Consider the following 21,392-nt stretch of genomic DNA (forward strand, 5'->3'; position numbering starts at 1 on the left):
ACGCTCCCTTTGAGTATATAAAATATTGGATCCCTGACTTTATTTAACTTATCACAAGCATTTCCCCAAATTAAAAAAAAATTAGCTATGAACTGCGTTTCACTAAAAATTATGAAGTGATACAATGTACCGTGTACTCTCCCCTATCAATGAACATTCGGTTATCTTCAGGTTTCTACCAGGGCAAATGTTCTGTTGTAAACACTTTTATCTGCATAACCAGCCTCCCCTGTTGCTTAGGATAAGGTCCCAGCAGTTAAGGTGACCACTCAAAAGGTACAACGATTTGAAAAGTTTTCAATCTTGGGATACATTCATGTATGCCTTTCCCAGCATGCAGGTTGATGCATCCCAGTGAACAGCATGCAGAGGCCTTGAGTCAATACACACCTGCCAAAATGAGATTCGTCCTATTTTATTAATTTTCTATACCCTCATCTTTTTCTTTCTCTTTTATGCATTTGGAAAATAGAGAAAAGGGCATATCCTTCTCAACAGTACCTCCTTTTGCTTTTTAAATTAATGTCAGAGGGATTATTGTCACAGTTACTCAGCTTTGAAACCTCAGACTTATCTCCATGGCTGACTAGATATGGGGATAAATAATTGAGAGAAATAAAAACTATGTGAATTTTTTCTTTAAAAAGTCTCAAGATTTGGACCATTTCTTTCCATTTGATGTTCGCCACCCCAATCCATCGGTCCTCATTCTGTCTTGTTCGCCCTACGCTCTGTTGTCAGGCGACTCTTTCCTAAACACTGAGCATATCATGCAGTTGTCCGGTAGATCGAGTTTCGACAGTTCTCTATTTCTTATATAAATCCTTTGCCTGGCTCTCAACCTTCAACTGCTACACATCAGCAAGTAAGCCTCATCTTCCCAGGTCCTCCTCCACGTTAACTTCATCTTGACTTTGCCTCCCTGCCTTTCCAGAGAAGCAGGCTGAAGGAAAATGCACTTGACACTTACATTGTAGAGAGATAGAACTTGCCATTTATGTCATGATTCAGAAAGTACCCCAGGACCTCCCAGTGCTTCTCACTGGGATGTCAATTTGTGAAAGTGGCTATTAATAAAGGCTTCTAGTTGATGGCATTTTGAAACGATAGTTTAGTCTGAATTCCCGATCTCAAGCTATCACAGCAGAAGCACAGAACTGGACCCTGAGTTTGATCAAGAATATGAGGACTCTGGACTCTGAGACGACTTAGCCTTTACAGCCATTGTGTAATCTTATGGTTCATAAAATCACAGCCCTTTAAAATTCTGGCTTTGTGGCCAGAACTTGCATTCACCTTCTGGTCCAACTGTGCAGTATTGAGCTTTCTCAGCTGGTAGTTGCTCTGCTTTCAAGGGAGCGTTTGACTCAGACCTCTGCAGAAATGGAGTTCTCTTCTGTTGGCTGTAGAGTACATAGGTCAAGTGGAATTCCTGGCACTTCATTACATTCCCTGACCTTCACTAAACAAACTTCAAAATATATATATATTTGCAACAATTTGGAATAAACACTACATAGAAGTGTTGATGGTAGATTTTCTGAAGAACTACCAAATGCATCAAGACTAAGGAAAACATGCTAATGATTCTTTCAAACATGAATGTATTTAAATTATCGTTAAACAATCTTCTTATTTAGTCTTCTCAGGCTTTGATGACATGCCACGATTGGCGGTTTATCAAAAACTTAGCAAGAAATGCTTAACAAGATATAATCATGTGCACACACTTGTGCATAATTAAATCCAGCTTATAAATCAGGGCACAGTGGAAAATGGTCGCACTCCTCAGGAAAGGTGGGCGAAAGGCTAGCAAACGGCACGTTTCTCTCTATCTGTAGGGAAAAAAAATCTTCTAATGTGAATGCTGTGGAGGTGATCAAATAATACAATCATGAACCTTAGTTAAAAACATCTATTTCCATCTCTCCTGAACTGAGTGAAAGTTCTAACAAAATCAGGAAACTAATTTAGATATAAAAACACAATCAGGAGTTAGCTGTTCACACCAGAATCCTGTGGCATGAAAGCGAAGGCTTCTCATCCTTCAAAGGTTTTTAATTGGATGGAGTCTCATCTGTGTGGTTTGTTTTTTTCAAGGAAGGATTTAGCTGACTCTCAATTTCTTCATTTTATGGCTGTTCTTTCGGTTGGAATAAAAAAGGATTAATTGAGGCTGAGTAATTGATATTTCCCCAGATCTCCAAGGCTAGGTATTGCATAGCATTAAAGAGTATACTTTTCCATTTGTTTTATGACTTTGCCCAGTTAAAGTTACTGCGATAAGCACTCCAGTATTTACTTGTAACTTGAAACCCCTTTCATGGTGTGACTGGATCCTACGGGAAAGGAATTAACATTTGAGGAATGCGTTCCGAGTGCCAGGCATTGTATATGCATTATCTCATTTAATTCTCATAGCCACAAGATATGGCAGATATTATTTAATCAGATTTTATGTGCCTGGGATTATAAAGGGAGTAAAGTAGAGAACAAGGATTTGACTCTAGATCCATCTATTTCTTTAAAGCCCAAGATCCGGTCATTCAACCTCACTGGGTTTCCCACTGTAGCCAGTACATGGAGGTGACAAAAAGGGACATCCTAACAACATGAGGTCTTCTGAACTTTAACACAAGTTCTCTTCTGGGAGTGAAATAAGAAAGAAACTAATATGATGAATTAGATTAAAACATGTTACCTAATGTACTGACTGGTTAAGGGAATTACCAGCTATCCATATCGTGGAATACTATGTCATCATTAGAAAGAATCAGAGAAGTCTGTTTAATAAAATGTAAAGCTGCCTGCGAATTGCAAAGAAATGGCAGAACAATATATTTTGATATACTTTGACACAGTCAACGGCCATACGCACATGTGCTCAGAAACAGGTCTGGAAGCACACATATAAAAGTGTTAGTTACCTCTGCTCAGCACGCTGAGAATGACTAGTAGTAAACTTTACTGTTTAATCAGATATTCACCACTGTTGTTTAATTTTTTTATGTGAATTCCCATGTATGACATTAACAATTAAAATTCATGTAAGGAACTAGTTGAATAGTCTGCCGGAATGACCAGACCCAAGGACTGGGTGATCAAGGTGCTGAGGGTTCAGAGAAGCAAACTTCTTCTGGCTTCAACATCACCATATGCATATGGTGAAAGCTAAAACCTCACCATGCGTATTGACCTCGGCCTTATCTGGGGAAGGCAGTCACAGAGGGCAAGCGAGTCACAGTCATTTCAAAGTCAGCGTGTCCAAATGGGCTCTCCAGCCTGCAATTCCTTCTCATCCTGCTCTTCCTCCAGCCTTGCCCGTCTGTGTGGCACTACCATTTCTCCATTCGCTCAAGCCCAAACCCGAAGAGGCACACTTGATTTCCCCTTTCCCTTCCCCACTGCATCCCAGCCAGGCACCTCCAGAATCTCTCTCTAAGGGCTCCACTCATGCCATCGTTATCTTTTGCCCGGACCACTACGGTTGCCTCCTAATAGGTGTCCCTGCTTTCACTTTTGCAATCCATTCTCCACATGGCAACCAGTGTGATCTTTTATACTCCCTCAATTTAACACCCTTTGTGGTTCTTCACTGTATTTACAATGGAATACAAATGTCTTACTGTGGCTCATGAGACCCTATATGATCTGGCACCCATTTAACATTTGTGACCCAACTCCCACCACCATCGCCCTAGTTCATTAGGCTCTAGCCATCCTGGCCTGCTTTTCAAACACAACAAACTTTTTGGGTCCTCTGGGTTTTTTTGCTGTTGGTAATCCTCACCAGAGGATATTTTTTTCATTGATTTTTAGAGAGAGTAGAAGGGGGGGAGGGAGAGAGAGAGAGAGAGGAGGAGAGAGAGATACAAATTGATTGGTTGCCTCCCACATGTGCCAACGTGGGCCAGGGACCAAACCTGCAACCTAAGTACTTTCCCTTGACGGGAATGGAACCTGAGACCCTTTGGTTCATGGGCCGACGCTCTAACCACGGAGCCACACTGGCCAGGGCAGTGTCCTCTGGGATTTTATACTTGTTTTTTCTCTCCTTGGAATACTCTTCTCCTAGCTGTTTATAGGGATGACACCTTATTAATCTGAGTCAACATTTTACAGATGAGGAAATCAAGTTTCAGAGAATTTAACTAATTTATTTGTGGTCCTAGCACTTGGTACATGGCAGGGCAAGGTTTTGAACTCATGTCTGAAACATCTCATGTTCTTCCCATTATACTATATAACAAAGTAAAGATGGCCCATACCAGGGCTCTGGCTATAGTTCTGACCATCAATCAGCAAGTATCTATTTGTTGAAAAGACCAGGAAAAGTAAATTCATTCAAAAGTTCCTTTTGTAGCTTCTCCTTTCTACCATTAGTACCTTCTCCAATGCCTGCAGGAAGGCTTACATCAGAGAGAGGGGGAAATCTGAGATCCATGCATTTGGAAATTCTTGTCTTAGATATCTGAAATTAGATATTGTTCATTTAGGAAAAGAGTATGTGATGACGCAACCAGAAGCCTTTGCAACTTACTTTGTCAGATGTCCAAAGAGGACTTTCATGGTGTCACGATTTGGTGGAGGGAGTTTTTGTACAAGAGACTTTATAGTTTCAATTCTTGTGTTGTTGTCTTGCTTTTCTGAAAAAAAATAAAATAATAATAAAGACAAAGGTTAGGGAAGAGAAAGGTCTCATAGTTATATGAGGGAATTTTCTTAGGAGAATTTTGGACTAAGAATTAGCAGCTTAAAGTCCTACTCAGCAGCCAAAGAGAATAGGTGTCTCAACATTGTCATAGAGCTGCTTCATTTTGGCTGAATTAGATCATGGCCCTGTGACTAAGACTGGTCATTGAACCTGAAGTTAAAGTGTTGCCTGGGACTCCTGGGGAGGTCATGTGCAGGGTGCGGATTTATCTACTGAATCAAATCCCATAAGTGTTTTACTTTTATACAAGGTGTGGTAGGATGAATAATGAACTTCCAAAGATGCCCATGTCCTACTCTCTGGAACCTGTAAATATATTACTTTCCAAGCAAAAGGGATGTTGCACATGTAGTTAAATTAGGGATTATTAGATGGGGAGATTCTGTTGGATTATTGGGGTATAATCACAAAAGTGGTTAAGAAGGAACCAAGAAGATCAGAGTTAGAGACAGAAATCATGTGACAAAGGAAGCAGAAAGAGAAATGGCTATGTGATGAAGGGCCATGGACCAAGGAATGAAGACAGCATCTAAAAACTGGAACAAGAAAGTAAATGGAGCCCCCAGAAGGAAGAGAGTGAACTCATTTCTGCCTTCTAACCTCCAGGAGAGTAAGATAATAAATTTATGTTGTTTGAAGCCACTGAGTTTGTGTGATTTGTTACAGCAGCCACAGGAAACAAACACACAAGAACACACATTGTGATTCAATTACAAATATTCTATTGTTTGCTTGATTTTGTGGAAGAGTAAAAAAATAAAAGTCTTATTACTTCTATGCTGTCCTGTCTCTGTAATACATTTCGTTTTTCGCTATAAATTAAGAAAGTGAAGAAACAAAAATTAAAAGTATAAAACTTAGTCATATACATGTTAAAAAATAAGAAGTTCTTCAAAACTGCATGCCTCATGAATGGTTTTACTTCCTTTTGTTTCTTTTTTACCTTTGTGCCTGGATAGCATAATAAAAACTAAGTTACTTAGTGCACTAGAGAATTCATCTTACCATAGTTTTAACCAGGGCATAGAATTATAATTATTTATTGAACTTAAACATTTTTTGTACTTTTATTTCTAACTTCTAGCACAGAGCCCTGAATGACCCTAAAGAGGCCACTGCTGCAAAAGATCATGCATAAGAGAATAATATGTAAGACAACACCTACCCAATGTCCACTCACTTCTTCCTTAGCAAGACAATCCCATTGTTGAGGGAATGGCAATATGCCCACTTAAAAGAGTTCATCTCCCAGTTTTCTTGGCAGCTGAAGTGACTATGTGACTAAGATTGACCATTGAGACTTAAGTCAAAGCCTAAGATGGGACTTCTGCGGGGGGAAGGGGGATCTTGTAAAGGGCGCTAATTTAGGTTTTTAGCCTTTTTACCTCTGCTCTTCAGAATGCAGATAGAATGGTATAGCATGAGATGGCCGTGAGAACTGAGGCCAAGCAGAGTGGGACACACAGATGGAAGGTGCTTCCCTGAATCTGTGGAGCAGTCAGATCAGTCCTATTCTGTCTGTCTCTGAGTTTCTTTAACACAAGAAAATAAGCCTCTGCCCGGTCGGGCGTGGCTCAGTGGTTGAGCATCGACCTAGGATCCAGGAGATTGCAGTTCGATTCCCAGTCAGGGCACACGCCTGGGTTGCGGGCTTGATCCCCAGACGGAGGGTGAAGGAGGCAGCTGATCAATGACTCTCTCATCATTGATGTTTCAACTCTCTCTTTCTCTCTCCCTTCCTCTCTCTGAAATCAATAAAGATATATTTAAAAAAAGAAAATAAGCCTCTGTGTACTGAAGCCTTTATGAATGATTCTCTGATACTATGATGTGCTACCTAAAGCCCAATTCGTAATCACCTGTTATTAGGTAGAGGAACTTAATAAAGTGGAATAATAAAGAGTTAGTTTAGAAACTGGCAGGGTTTTTCAAATACAATTTTGCAAAAAAACCCACACTTTTTATAAGAAATGATAGGAAAAATATGCTGCAGAGGATGGTATTTGGCTAAAGTGGGATGGGGCAGTTTTCCTGGTAGAACTGTGCTTGGAAGCTTTTCTTCTTCCTCCTAAAACCACAAAAGCCTATAAATAATACCTCCTACAGTCACAGCTTTCAAAATTGCAGTTATTCTTAGAAGAGTTCCAATATAATATGGATTGGGCAACTGCCGATGAAAGAGACAAAGGGGAGAGACACAGGAAGAAAAAAGAAAAGCCAGTTGCAATAGCATAAAGGACAGCAGGTCTAGTCTTTCTGCCCAGAGAGTAGAAAGCCCCTTGTACCTTAATGTTGCTAAGACAATGTGACACTTTGTAAGACCAGTTGGAGCCTATGGGACACCAGAGACTCAGGAGAAGAGATAAACAAATCAGTAATGATGAAAGTGAAATCGGTACAGTATGCCCAGGGCAGAGTTCTCAGGGACACTTGGGTACCTTGCATCCAGCCATCTGAAGCTAATGCTACCCACCAATGACTATATGAAATATATATAGCCCATGCTAGTAATAGAATTTACCTGAGGATCTAGTGAACCTCTTGGTTCAGGCAATAAAGATGATAATAGAAGTGGTATAGCAGTAGTCCCTATACCTATCATGATAGTTCTGAATAAAGTATGCCTTACTGTTAAAAAAAAAAAAAAAAAAAAAGGTGATGGGGGAGAAGAATGGAGAAGAATGGAGGGGAGTAAAGAAGACCTTTCTAATTTTACCAAAATCTGGCCATAGTAATGATCAAGTCAATGCCAGAATATCCCAAAAAGTGATCGATTGCCACTGAGGACTACAGAAGTAGCAGTCATAAATTAAGCTGGACAGGTGATAAGAGTGGTCCAAATGGGTATATCCAAGGAACCCCTGTATTAGGGAACATATGATCCAGCCAAGGGTGAGTTTCAGAAAGGTTGGGAGTTGCTTAATTGGAAATGTATAAATTTGCAAGTGCACTGCCATAGTGCTTGGGCAGCAACTAAAACTTTATTAAGTCTGTTTAACCACTAGGTAAAATAATCATGAATTTCCCTAGACAGAATCAGTTCTCCTTTTTCTGTGCTCCGTTGCTCTTGGGACATTCTGTTTACACAATATTCCACATAATACTGCCATGGCTTGAAGCTACCCAAGTGCCCATCAGTAGATGAGTAGATAAAAAAGTTGTGGTACATATATACAATTAAATATTACTTGGCCATAAAAAAGAATGAAATCTTACCATTTGTGAGAGCATGGATGGACCTAGAAAGTATTGTGCTAAATGAAATAAGTCAGTTAGAGAAAGACAAATGCCATATGATTTTATTTATATGTGGAATCTAAAGAGCAATATACATGAACAGACAAAATAGAAACAGACTGATAGATACAGAGAACAGACTGATGGTTGCCAGAAGGGAGAGGCGTTGGGGGACTGGGTGAAAAAGGTGAAGGGATTGACAAGTACAAATTGGTAGTTACAACATGGTCACAGGGATGTAAAGTACAGCATAGAAAATATAGTCAAAAATATTATAATAACTAATTATGGTGCCAGTTGGGTACTGGAAATATCAAGGGGATCACTTTGTAAAGTATATGATTGTCTAACCACTGTGCTGTACACCTGAAACTAATACAAAATAATATAGAATATAAACTGTAACAGAAAAATTAAAAAATATATTGCCATGACTTGAATACCTACTAATATCTCCTATTAAACTGGGAATTTTCTTATAAAGCTAGGAAGCTCTTACACTGGAATAAATAAAGAAAGAATAAGTGGACAAATGAAAGACAGGAACATGAGTTGTAATAGACAGGCCTTGGTTAGAATTCTGTAACAGCTTTTTATTAGCTGGTCTTGGGTAAGTTTCTTATTTTCTCTGAATAATATCAAAAAGGTCAGTTTTATAGATTAAACAAGATAGTATGCAATGTACCTAGCACAATGACTAGTAAAAACTAAATACTTCATAAATGTTCTCCTGTTTCTCCCCTTCAACTTTTTTGAGGCTCATGCTGGGTCTGGTTTACTTTTCATTTCCAGCATTAATCATACTATCTGGTTGCAGTGAGCATTCAAAATGTAGTGGAACTGAGCTGGTGCCAGTGGTGACAATGCACTTGCTATAGTAGTCTGACATTTCATAACACTAAATACTCTGTGAAAGGCTGAGAGACTGATGATCTGATTGGTGAGTAGTTCAGTTACATATCCGAATCCTTGTAAAAGTATATGGTGGTTCCCATATCTATATGAAGTGTATTTTATAGAAATACTTTTTTCTCTTTCTCAACTTTCACTCACACTTAAAGAATTAGACAACTGAATAGTGGTACACACATGTGTGTGGCTGTTATACATCCATGGAGGGGAAACTGGACAATGGCTTAGAGGGGGCTGAAATATTATCAAGGAGGAGCAGTTTATTTTTCTTACAATATAATCTGAACAGAATCTTTGAAAAGGTTATAGGAAAGCAGTGGTTTCCCATTCAAATCAGTACCACACCCACTCTTCCATAGTTTGTAAAGTCAGGAAATAACACCAACACTTCTAAGTGGAGGAACATCTAAAAATACAATTGGAAACATTAAAATCGAAACGACACCTTTTCAGATCTGGTTTATTGATGTGCCATATTAGGAATTGGAATTGCATACATAATACAGGAGTGGTTAATGAGCTAAGATTCATACACAGCTTACTAAAGATGTGTCAACTCTCTTCAATTGATTCAGTGAGCATGTGAAAGACAGCATTTTCTATTAATATTTCTCCTTCAGCATATGGTTTCTCATTATTGTGAAATACTGAGAGTTTAAAGAAGGCTGAGCTATCTCTGATTTTCTACATTGGGACTGAAGTGGGAAACCAGAAACTTTTTCTCCATGGCGAACCAGAGAACCTCTTAGGTAAATCATAGACTAAAAGGCTTATATAAAAGTATTTCTAGTAATAATGAACTCCATAATTCTTTGACCCTTCACTCATATTTGCTCCTACCTTTATTTCCTTTGACTGTTTTTGTATCTACTCTATGCTCTTTGATATCTCTATTTTAGTTCCCTGCCCATATCCCAATAGCCTCTCCAAACTCCAAGCTGTGAACCTACAACTGCATACAAAGCCTTTCTGTAAGACTTCATTTTTGCCACCCACTAGTGAAAAAAAAGTACATGTAAAAATATACTTAATGCACATGTAGACATAAAAACAGTAAACTGTTGCTTACTGATGCCTGCTTCTCACCCACCTGGCCTCATTTTCTCAAACTACCCTGAACTCTTTTGTAAATGAGCTTCTTCAAAAACAATGCCAGGCTACTTAGAGAAGTAACATCTTCTACCTGATGCGAAAGAGCCTTTAACGTTATGGTAAGGATGTGGCTTTATAGTTTCCCCCTGATTCATGGATTTGAGGACACATTTAAAAAAAATATATGGTTTATGATGGTTACATTTGCATTTATCTGCATGAAATGTTGCTACTAAAACAAAGATATTTACAACCAAATGCCTTTTTGCAAAGAGATAAGATAAAGTTATACAGTGATGGAAAGGGTCCTATGAAGTGCAGAACCCTGGACCTACTGACCCCTGGACACTTCTCTGGCCTTATCATCCATCCATTTATTATTCTTAACTTATTTATAGCCACATGTTGAATCATATTTCAAAATAAATTGTGCTTTGTTATATAGGTCCACTCAGAGGAAGAAAAGACCACATTCTCCCCATCACCAATGTATCAAGGACACTCTTTCTTCCATTTATCTGTAATTTGTAAAGGACAACTGTACCCCTTTGTTTTAGGGAGGTCAGAGGATCACAGCTGTTCTGTTTCTGAACATTACTCTGGAATGTATAATGCATCCTGCATGAAAAATGGTAGCACTTATATGTCAGGGCTATATTTGGAAGAAAGCAGTTTAATTTCTATCCCGGTTATAGTTTTTGTACCATGACCATTTCAGAATTTAGTTAGAGGTGGTCCTGGTTTATAGGAGGAATGAGTATCTTCAGAGAACATTCTAAGCATACTTTGCAACTGGTTACAGATCTTTGGGGTATGCCTTATAATTTATAAAACTTGATTTGGGTTTTGAGGAATCATCCAAGGCATGGCAACGCTTGCTTGATAAATTCCTTTAAATAAATTACTTTTACTTTAGGAAGAGACAGTCCCGGGGTGAACTCAAGACTCACATATGGGTACAAATAGACACATACTTCAAGTTCTTGTTATAAATAAGAGAAGTGATGTCTAAAAGACTAGGTAGAACTTTTGCTCTGCAATATGATTTGGGGCATGTTTCTTGAACTCTTGATGTTTCAGTTCCTTACTTAAAAATACCCACCCTCCAAAAAAAACTCCCCACAACTACCCATATACATTTTTCATAGGATTGTTAGTAGAATTAAATGTTTCAATGCACATAAATGCATATGTAGTAAGTGCTCACTAAATGTAAACCCCCTTAAATTGAAATTTTTCCTTTGAATCATCCTCTGTATCAGCCCTGATGCATGACTGCTCATAGTTCAAGGCTGTTTCCAAAACCATAGGAAGCCATACCATAAATTTTACTCCTTAGTACTCTTCCCCAAAAACAGAAACAACCCACACTATGTGACAGTTCTGTAAGTACACAGACTGCTGTCCATTATCAAAGAGTGTTTGGTTATAATTCCTCAGTAGATAGAGTATATCACAGACAGACATGTCATCGTATTGCAATGGCCTTCAGGCTAACCTGGTGTTGGCAATTTGCACTTTTTCAAGATTCTGTACTCCCCACCCGTCTCCAAACCAGAAAAGGCATACTTTACATTTAATTAAAAGGAAGGCACATTCTTCATGCCTGGGGTACCTGGTACATTTGACTTTAGATGTTGAGAATCCATGTCAAAACAGTTCAACTTGAGAACAGAGGTATGTGACTTGTAGGGCAGGAAAGATGCTGCCAGAATGGAATCTAATTGACTCAGGTGAGACCTTTTCCTTTTTCTGGTGGGGGTCACCTGGGAATTAGAGCTATCACCATGCTGGCAAACAGGATTCTCTTGTATCATAACTTGTCCTTCCAGGAGGTGTTAATATTTTGTCTGATTTTTGAATAAAAGAGCCCTTTTAGGAAGAATTTTAAAAATGGAAATAACTCTCTGTAGATAATAAACGTCAGTAACAAGAATACTCTGGCCAAGTGAGCGCTGTAAGCCCCTGGGTTCCTTCGCCTGTGAGGGGAGCTTCAGCTCCAGAGACCGATGCTTCTCACCCTGGAGGAGCTAGTCCACAGTGTGCTGTGAGGAGCCGACCTCATTTTAAATGCAACCTCTATTTCTTGCTGCCTCTACTCCTACTCTCTGGCAATAAGCAATTCAAAAATTACTATAAAGAAAATAAATTTATCTATTTCTTAAATCATTTTTAAAGTATTAAACATGTCTATGTATACATGGTTGAAGAAAACAGATATTAAGGCCCATGTGCAACCTGTAGCAGCAATAAAGTTGGTCCCTATCTTCCCTCATTTTGTAATCCAGAGGGGAAGAGAGAATCCAGAATATGTCATAAGAAATGTTTGAATTTAAGAACTATCATAATGTAAGTATCGATGAAGTTTATGTCTTTCTTCTGACAAAAGGGATCCTATAAGATGATCCCTAAACGCAAAAGCATCTGACGTGTCAGCTTGCTATGCCAAAAATAAGTAAGAAATAATTGAGACATGCAATGAATACTAAATCATCGAATGTAAAATTTTATTTAATCAGTTTCTGAAGGCCTTCAAATTATTACCCTTAGCTTCTTTATACACCCGCACATGCATTCAGGAAAGTAATAAAATCACCTTTTCTTTTTCATCTATGTCACTCTAGAACTGCCAGTGTACGGACCTCACCTCGAGGGCAAGTATTCAAGATTTAGACTCTCAGTAACTTTTCATAAGTGGTATTGCTTTGGTGCAATCAATTTTAGGATGGTAACATTTCCTAAAATTCACCAGCCTAAAACTATCTCTGAGACCCACCTTCCTAAATTCTGCAGCAATGTCCCTCTTGGTCTGAATTGAAGAGCAAGGCCGTTGCTGACACCCCAGCAGCAATCCTCACAGGAAAATCATGGTCATCGTGTCCTCCATGGAATTTCTTGTTTTCAAAGCAATCTTGGAGGTGTCATGGTGGCCAAGCACATATCTAACTTACGAATGACACTAATTCAATAGGCTATAATCTGTGCTGAGAAAATAAAGCTCACTGGTTTGTTTCTTTGAAATTCAGTTCCCTTGTGAGAATTTTCATTAACCAATATTTAGTCACATATATCTAGTTTTACAGTTTTTTAAAAAACCAACCAAACAAACAAAAAACAAGGCTTACCATTTGGAGTCATTTGACATCTTTCTAATTATAAACCAGTAATTCTTTTCAAATACTCAAGTAGCTCTTCACATCAAGCATTATCTTTGCACATTTTCATAGGGGTAGAAACCATACAAATACTTTTATAGATATGAAGTTTTTAATATAAGTGTCTATCTGTTTCTATTGGTAGACAAATTAAATTTGTAGGAAATTTAAAAAATTGCACTTGAAAACTACTAGAGTCCCTCACGCAATTAAGACAAATGCTAAGAAATATTTCCCCCTGTCCTTTAGGTTAAAATATGTTTTTGAAGGAAGTATATTAAACTTTATCCGTAACTATTTATTTTGAACAAAAAGCCTCTGGAGAGGAGATAATGGTTAGTATGTGAACTGTTTTTCTGGCCGCTTCATTTGACAAGGCCACATGGTGACACTGAGAGCAGGGAGAGTTAACAGCACAAACATCAAAATCCTTCAAGAAATGGAGAATAAAATCATTTTATGATTCAGCTTTTTTTTTTTTTTAATTGTGAGACTATTGTAAAAGAAAAACAGGCAACATGTGGCAACTTTAGTCAGCATTTCTGAACTGGGAATGATAAACACCTCTGCCTGGCTCTGGCATTTATCAGGACTGAGATATTATTACCACATACAGTCACAGCATGGTTACTGTTATCATCGGAAAAAAGAGCCAGCTAATCTTAATGGTTTGTAAAGCCGTTACCTGCACTGGTCTGACATTTATCATGATCATTTTACCACATGGGTCCTACATAGCAAAGGTCTTTTATCTGGAAGGGACATCACTATGAATTATTATTTGCAGCTAGGTAGAAAATTGTATGTTGTAGATACCTTTTCTCATTATAAATCACATAGTCACATTTCACCATTTCCCCCAGAAAGCTGCTGAGCCCAGGGTTTTTTGCCACAGCTTGCTTTCCTCTCCCTCTCTCTCTTTTTCTTTATAGTTTCTTGAAAATATTAGCCATTTTTTTCATTAACATCCTTAATATAATTTTTGAAGAACCACATATACAGTAGGTGAGTATACATGTACTTTCATTATAGTTAAAGGACTTTCCTCCACATTCTGTAAAGGGATTGCATAGAACTCCAGAAATTCCAGTTGATAAACTGTCTACTCTACTTTTTTTTTTTTTTTAATACTTATTGTCTCTTCTGTCTTTGTGACCAGAATTTTCTCTGTTCTTGACCTTGTCAATGGAATATTTACCAGTAAATCAGAAAAAATTTCTGATGTTTGATTTGAAATACTGAAAACAACTTATGCCATTTCTTGCCTGAAATCCTTAGCTTGGGAAAAGGTTCTTATGAGGAGTAAACTATAGTTTTGTTTTGTTAGACTGTGAGTTTTTTCAGACTCTATTTTCATGAGTTACAATGGAGTAGAAGGTTCCTCCAACAAATTTGTTTTAAAAATTGCTTAGATTCTATTCCTAGCTATCTACGCCCTAATGACAAACATTAGTATATAGTATGGGAGAAAAAAGGATATTAAAAGGTATGATGTTCTAGAAGCATGGGACCAAGTTAGTAAAGTGAAATGCATTAATTTGACAATGGAAAACCATGGGGAAGAAATGAACAAATACTCTCTTTTAGAAAGATTGAGACAACTAATCTTCTGAAAGAGATATTTATATATTTTCTTCTTTCTCAAGTGTCCCATTAGGAATAAACAAGCCAGAAATTCTGCACTTTTATAATGAAGAGGGAGGAGAATTCTTTGCCATTTTTGCATTTAGGAAGAAATGTGCAAGAAGAATGTGACAATTTAAGCAAATCAAGATTGTTTCAAATGCATCACAAACGGGACTTTGTGGGCTATTTTATACTAGCATGTGAAGCAGACAGTAAATTTGAAAGGAGGATTTTCTCAATGGTCTAGTTCCGATGTGTTTCCCGATTTCTTTGTGTGTTTAAAAGAGGCTTGGATGTGGTGTTTAATATTGCTTCGACTCTTTTGCAAATGAGTTCTGGAGAAATATTCGAACATGAAGGAAAGCTGATGTGCTATAATGCTGACAGCAGCTGGGGGGAAATGAGTGAAGAAGCCAGATTCCCAAGCCTGGATTTAGCAAAAATAAACACCTATCATTCCATTAAAAAAACTTTACCATTTTAAATGTTTCTGGGCATCAATGGCAAACCACTCTCCCCATGAAGAAGCCAATATTCTTCTCAAATAACTCCATTATTGGGAGGGGGGGGGAGTAAACAGTTTAACCTGACCTGCATTATTTTGCAGTGATGTGCTTAAGTTTGCTTACCTTGTTACATTTGGTTCTACACTTTTTTTAAAAAATTATCTTTATTGTTGAAAGTATTACAGATGTCCCCGTTTTTGTTTTGTTTTTTGTATTATTACAAATTTCCTTCAAAGGAAACAGTTTCTGAGACTTATGAGACATGCTTGCATAAATTGGGGGGGAGGGAGCGGTGGTGGAAGAGTCATTTGTGAAATTAACTTGCACTTGTACTGCTCAGGAGGAATTGCACACACTTTAGCTGGGTCACCTAAAATTTTATTATAAAGCGCAGGTCTAATATTCCAACACACTGCCTTACCAATGGAACGAAAGGCTACACTGATTTAAAGCAAACAAAAACAAACAAACACTTTTATTCTTTTTAAATTCAGAATGACTCTTTTGTTCTAGTTTAACATCATCCTGCCATTATTGCCCCCCAAATACTGTAACCTGGGAGCATTTACAATAATCAGTCTGGGGCTTTGCAGCTTGGATTTTCGTGTTTTCTGGGGAGCAGGGTGACTGGCTGAGTGCTAATGAAAGTCAGGGCCTTGTAGCGGTGGTTGGAGCCAGGCTGGGCGGGCAGACGCTCCGCGCTCCCCGCTGTGCGGCAGTGCAGGCCTCCCCGCTGTTATGTTTACCATAGTTTTAATGTCTGCGAAAAAATTCTGATGCAACCAAATTACGCTATGCTCTCTTGTTTGTCTACCCCCCCTTCAATCTGGCAGATTCCTGTTGCCCCGGACTATTACAGAAAACGCCTCCTCAACTTTGTGGCCATCTTTTCATTCCAGTCTCGCCATGAGAGCCCAGCTGCTTTGCAGTCATGTCTAGAAGATCATACACGGTCTATCTAGAAGTTTCGGGAGGATCACACACACACCTTGCTCTACTTATGCCACCTAATAACAAGATCCTTTTCTCTACTGCATTTGAATTTCATCGAAGATCATCTTAAAGCACCAAACGTAACCATCCAGCATTGACAATACTAGTTTAAAATGCAAATGTACTTGCTGACATGCACTGTGTCTTTAAAGAGATCTATCGGAAAACCCCCAAACTCTCACTGTAAATGAAATAACATGCTCTAAGATGAAAACAACCAGTCTGTGATTTGAGTCGATTTATGCTTTGTCTTTCTTAAAAACAAGTATCTCAAAGAAAATGATTACTCCATTATATTGTAAATTGATGAATTCACCAAGTGTGATGTACAGTGAAGTTTTAAAATGTATATTCATACACCTCTTTAGATCCATTAACAGGACTTAAGACGATGAGGTTGCAACTCATTCCCATTTGGATAGTGGGGGCTGGGGAGCATAGGAATTAATAGCATAAACGGCACTTGGAAAAGTTTAACTTCAATGCATCAAACTCCAGGTGCCAGAGTTTGAGGAAAATAACCAATAATAGCCATTTTTTACATATTTGATGGGACTGATTATGCAATGTGCAACTCTAAATGGCTTATAGCACATTGTAGCATGGTTCCATCCCATTGGCTACAGTAGGGTGCAGGCAGATGGATGACAGTGACAGGGAGAGAAGTGCTTTTGCTTAGCCGTGCGTTAAGATGCCATCCAGAAGCTCTGTGCACTGCAGACACTTCATTAGGATGCCAGGATAATGGTAAACTACCACTCAGAGTGACACCCCATTTCCTGCTTACTGAGCGCTCCAACCTCGGCAGATGTCAACAATCTCACAGTGCTACAGAGCAGACCTAACTTTCCAGCCACTTTGACTCCAATTTTTCCCTCCTAACAGTGCCATACATTATGTGCAATATGTAATGGCAAACACCTCACTGAAAACAAAATCTGCCCAATTCGTTAAGACTGGAGTGCTTAAATTTTTTTTTTTTTTCTTTTAAAAAGATGAAGGACACTGGGTTGGGGAACAGATTATGTCCATTCCTTATTTTAACCTCAACATTTCCTGCTCTGATTTCCATTTGCTAAGCAGTTCAAAGTGTTAATTGCGTGGTGAACTCTGATTAATAGTAGTTAAACTCTGATCACGGGGGATAGGACTGTTTCTTTTAATTAATGTCCGTTTCAAAGGTAAGAGATTGTGGAATTCTTTTGTTACAGATTTTAAACCTAGTTTCGGTATAGTCCTTAGTTGTCTGCCAAGAAAAGGCTGACTTGAGCATCTGGATGATATTTCCTCTGCAAATGTACAACTTGAGGCCATTCGCGCACCTCCTTCCCAGCAACTCAAGCCAATAGAAACTTTTTTCTATGGTGTAAAGTACAAAATTCTTTTTATAAAGAAGCAAGGTGTGGTTTAGGTAATGAAAGAATAAAATCCCCAAATGGAAAAAAATATTTTGAAGAGTACCATTATGATAAGTGATTGATTTGCATTTTGTGATTCTAAGTATCTTCGAGGAAGCTCAACGGGCCTTCCTTGCAAATGACAGGACTAAAAATAAATATCTTCCTCTCAGGTCTGTTACCATTTCCAGGTAAAGATGCAAATGTAAAGAAGTTATAGGCAGAGGTCACACTCCAAGGGAGAATTTGAATGCAAAGTTTCAATGTGATGCCTTCTAGAAAAAGGTGATGCAAATCTTGACTGTTGGCTTACAATAGCATCTGGTTGGCAACACCTTAACTAGTTCTTGGAATTTGTCAATAAATAGGTTTGAAGACAAATAATTCTTAAACAGGGACTGGCAGTCAACATGATGACAAAAAGTTAAGTATAGTTTACTTCAAGACAGAGTGAACTTTATTGAAAATGCCAGTGGTGGGGCCAACTGTGTTATTGAACTACTGAACCTGAGAACCTGCCTTTCTGAAAGTGGATAGGAATATGTTTATCTTTCTTCAACTTCCTGATTTCAGAACCAAGGACTCAAGGTCTATGCCAACCTGGAAGACTGGGCAACACTATCCTACACAGCTAACGCTGTTGATATGTTAATGCTTTCCTCTTTCTCACCACTTGTCTCCCCTTCTAACTATAGATGAAGACTTCTCTTTTACCTGCAATAATTTAGAGATAGCAGTTCCCATAAACTAACCTAGGAGTTTGTGAGTGGAAAGCATAAAGGATGCCCTGATAAGGGCACATACCACCATAGGAATTGTAGTTCCATATGTAAAACACAGGAAGGGTGGAGACTGCCAAAATTTTATTAGGAATAAATTTTTGGAATTCTAATGTTTTATGTATTTCATCTTTTAGAGTACCAATGAGTTAAGGAATATGGCAGGGGAAAATTTGATGATAGTAAGGCCACAAGACTATAAATGTGCTAGATAAGGATTATATAAGAGTTGTGATGATCAATTTGTCATCTGGGTATTGCTCCAAAATGAGAATTAGCTAGAACTGAAGCAAAGGGTAAAAGGCAATATGCATAGAATGTTGGATACATTTCCACCTTTTGAGATGAGTACACATAACAAAATGTTCGACAGTGCATTACCTATGAGAAAACTCATTTCTTTTTTTTTAAGTCTTTTTTTTTTAAAATATATCTTTATTAATTTCAGAGAGAGGAAGGGAAAGGGAGAGAGAGAGATAGAAACATCAATAATGAGAGAGTCATTGATCGGCTGCCTCCTGCACGCTCCCGACTGGGGATCGAACCCGCAACCCGAACATGTGCCCTGACCGGGAATCAAACCCTGATCGCCTGGATCCTAGGTCGATGCTCAACCGTTGAGCCACGCCTGGCCGGGCAAAAACTTATTTCTGATAAGAGAACAATGCCCAGAAGTACAAACTGTCACTATGACCACGAGCCATTTAAGAAATGCTTCAGCATCTTCAGTAGAATTTGAAACATCAAGGGGTCTAATGAACAGGGTTAGGAAGCCATCAGGGGAGAACAGGGGAAGATGAAAAGATACTAGGATAGGTTGGCAGGGAGATGCATGGTGAGGGAAGACAGAATGAAGACTAAAAATGAAAATCAAAATGAAATTTCGCATTAAAGGCCCAACTGTCATTGCAAAAAAAATCAGGTCAGCTATATGGCTGACAAACGAGAGAAGCTGCCCCAGAATGTGGACACAAAAAAATGATAGGAAAGAGACATGCTGGAAGTCAAAGAATTGAGAGATTATCTACAATTATAAGCATACTTGAGGAAACCATAAACATCTGAAAAATGTATAATAATCCAGGAAAAAATTAAAAGTAACTTTTGTGAATGAAAAAAAACTACCTCAGTATTAAACATAATAGCTAGGTTCTAAGAAAACATCATTGAGTAGGTACACCACTTTGATATGTTCTGACAAAACTTTGGAGTGATAAAGATTAAACACTGTCTTACAAATATTAGAACAAAAATAAGACTAAATAAATAAACAACCAGGCTTTCCTAAGACTTATCTTATAAATTCTAAGGTAAAAGCAAAGCAGTATCTATTGTTTATGGGGGAGACGGTGGCCCCCAAACTGTGTGCCTACTTAAATTATCTTTTTCATGTTAAGACAAAAGAAATTCTCACCTATTCAAAAATTTTTAGTAACACTGCTTTCTTGCAAAGTTTACTTGAAGGTTTATATAAGACTACCAAGTGGTGAATCAAAATTTGTAATCAAGAATAGAGACATTATAAACAAAACCAAGTATCTTCTTTATTTATTTGGATCCCAAACTCAGAAAGCCCCATTGGATTATCTCTGGCTTTCATTTTATTCTCAGTACCAGGAAACGGTTGCCTTGCAGCCCAGTCTTCACAATTCAGGTGAAAGCTCTGGGAACATATGATGGCCATTTAAAATGATGACTGATGCTATTCAATTCTGGAATTTGCTAGCAAACACCATTATTGGAACACTGCATTGGAGATTACTAAATAAATTTCCTCTTTCCCTCTTGAAAACCAAAGCTCCAGAGAACTGTAGAATATTGGCTCCCATTTATTGCTAAGAATCTTTGGTAAAATTACTTTATTTCTATAATAATTGTATTTAAAGAACTGAATTGAGGGGCAATTAAAGTGATAAAGACTGAAAAGTCAAGCAATGATAAATATTATATATAAATTTCCTAAGTTGTATAAGTTTTAAAATTAAGTAAGCTAGGGGAAAAAATGTAACATAGATTGGAATATCCCCAAAATATGGTGATAAAACTCAGAGTGATTTTAACTTTCTTCTTTTTACTTTTTAGTTCAAGTTAACTTTAATAACTATTTATTATTTTTGTAATATGTTAAAAGAGACAATTTAAAGTAAGTTTGTACAATTGCTTAGATACCATATAATTATAGCTTTGCTAAGAAGTTAATTAAAATAACTGTTAGGAAATATACCAAAATATTAACCCATGTTAAATTATATTTGAATAATAAGATTATGGGTCACCTTTTTTTCCATTTTCAAATTGTTCTGTAATAAGTCTGTGTAATCTTGATAATAAAAAATAATTCTCTGTCTTTGGTATAGATATCAACCTTTCGTTGTTCTATAGATAGAAAAATAAATTATTTTCACAGATTAAACCATTTCTAGGAAAATAATATACTTGACTTTTCCTCTAGGTATTTTTGTTGCAGTTAATCTTTTATTTAGTGAATATGTTCCATAATAAAAAAAAAAAAGTCAGAGTTTGACCCTTTCTTCTCATGGGTGAAAGTAGTGGGTGTAGGGTATGGGTGTAGGGTACTGGCAGGGAGGGAACAGAAAACATAAAATGTTGCAGGGATATATATTTGCAACCTGAAGAAAGACCAAGTATCCTGGGCTGCCATGTCTATAAATATATTCTAATTCCATATTCTAATTTCTGATTCTTCCTCAATCAGATCTTTTCTTAGGGAATTATATTGCCCATCTAGGCAAACCTTTGAAGTGTGGAAAATAAAACCTAAAAACACAACACTAGTTCACAAATGAGATTGTATGAAAATATTTCTAAGTCAAAAAATAGGCTGCTATTCATCTTATATTGAAACACACACTTTATTCCCATACCTAACCCTTTAAGTCATATCAATTTCTCTTCTCTTTTGGAAACTACATTTGTTAATACTTTCTCTACCTGTAGAGAAGCGTTGAGAAATGAAGTAG

General features: G+C 37.7%; 1 protein-coding gene across 1 annotated transcript in view; it reads right to left on the reverse strand.

The window, feature by feature from the left end:
• ARHGAP15 (Rho GTPase activating protein 15) overlaps nucleotides 1–21,392 on the reverse strand; it is a 575,548-nt gene that overhangs the window by 52,481 nt on the left and 501,675 nt on the right. The window contains exon 13 of the mRNA XM_081142712.1: nucleotides 4,541–4,646. Within this exon, the coding sequence (XP_080998838.1) occupies nucleotides 4,541–4,646 (106 nt within the window). The remainder of the gene's footprint in view (nucleotides 1–4,540; nucleotides 4,647–21,392) is intronic.

Source organism: Miniopterus schreibersii (assembly GCF_964146895.1).
Source record: "Miniopterus schreibersii genome assembly, chromosome: 7".
NCBI lineage: Eukaryota > Metazoa > Chordata > Mammalia > Chiroptera > Miniopteridae > Miniopterus > Miniopterus schreibersii.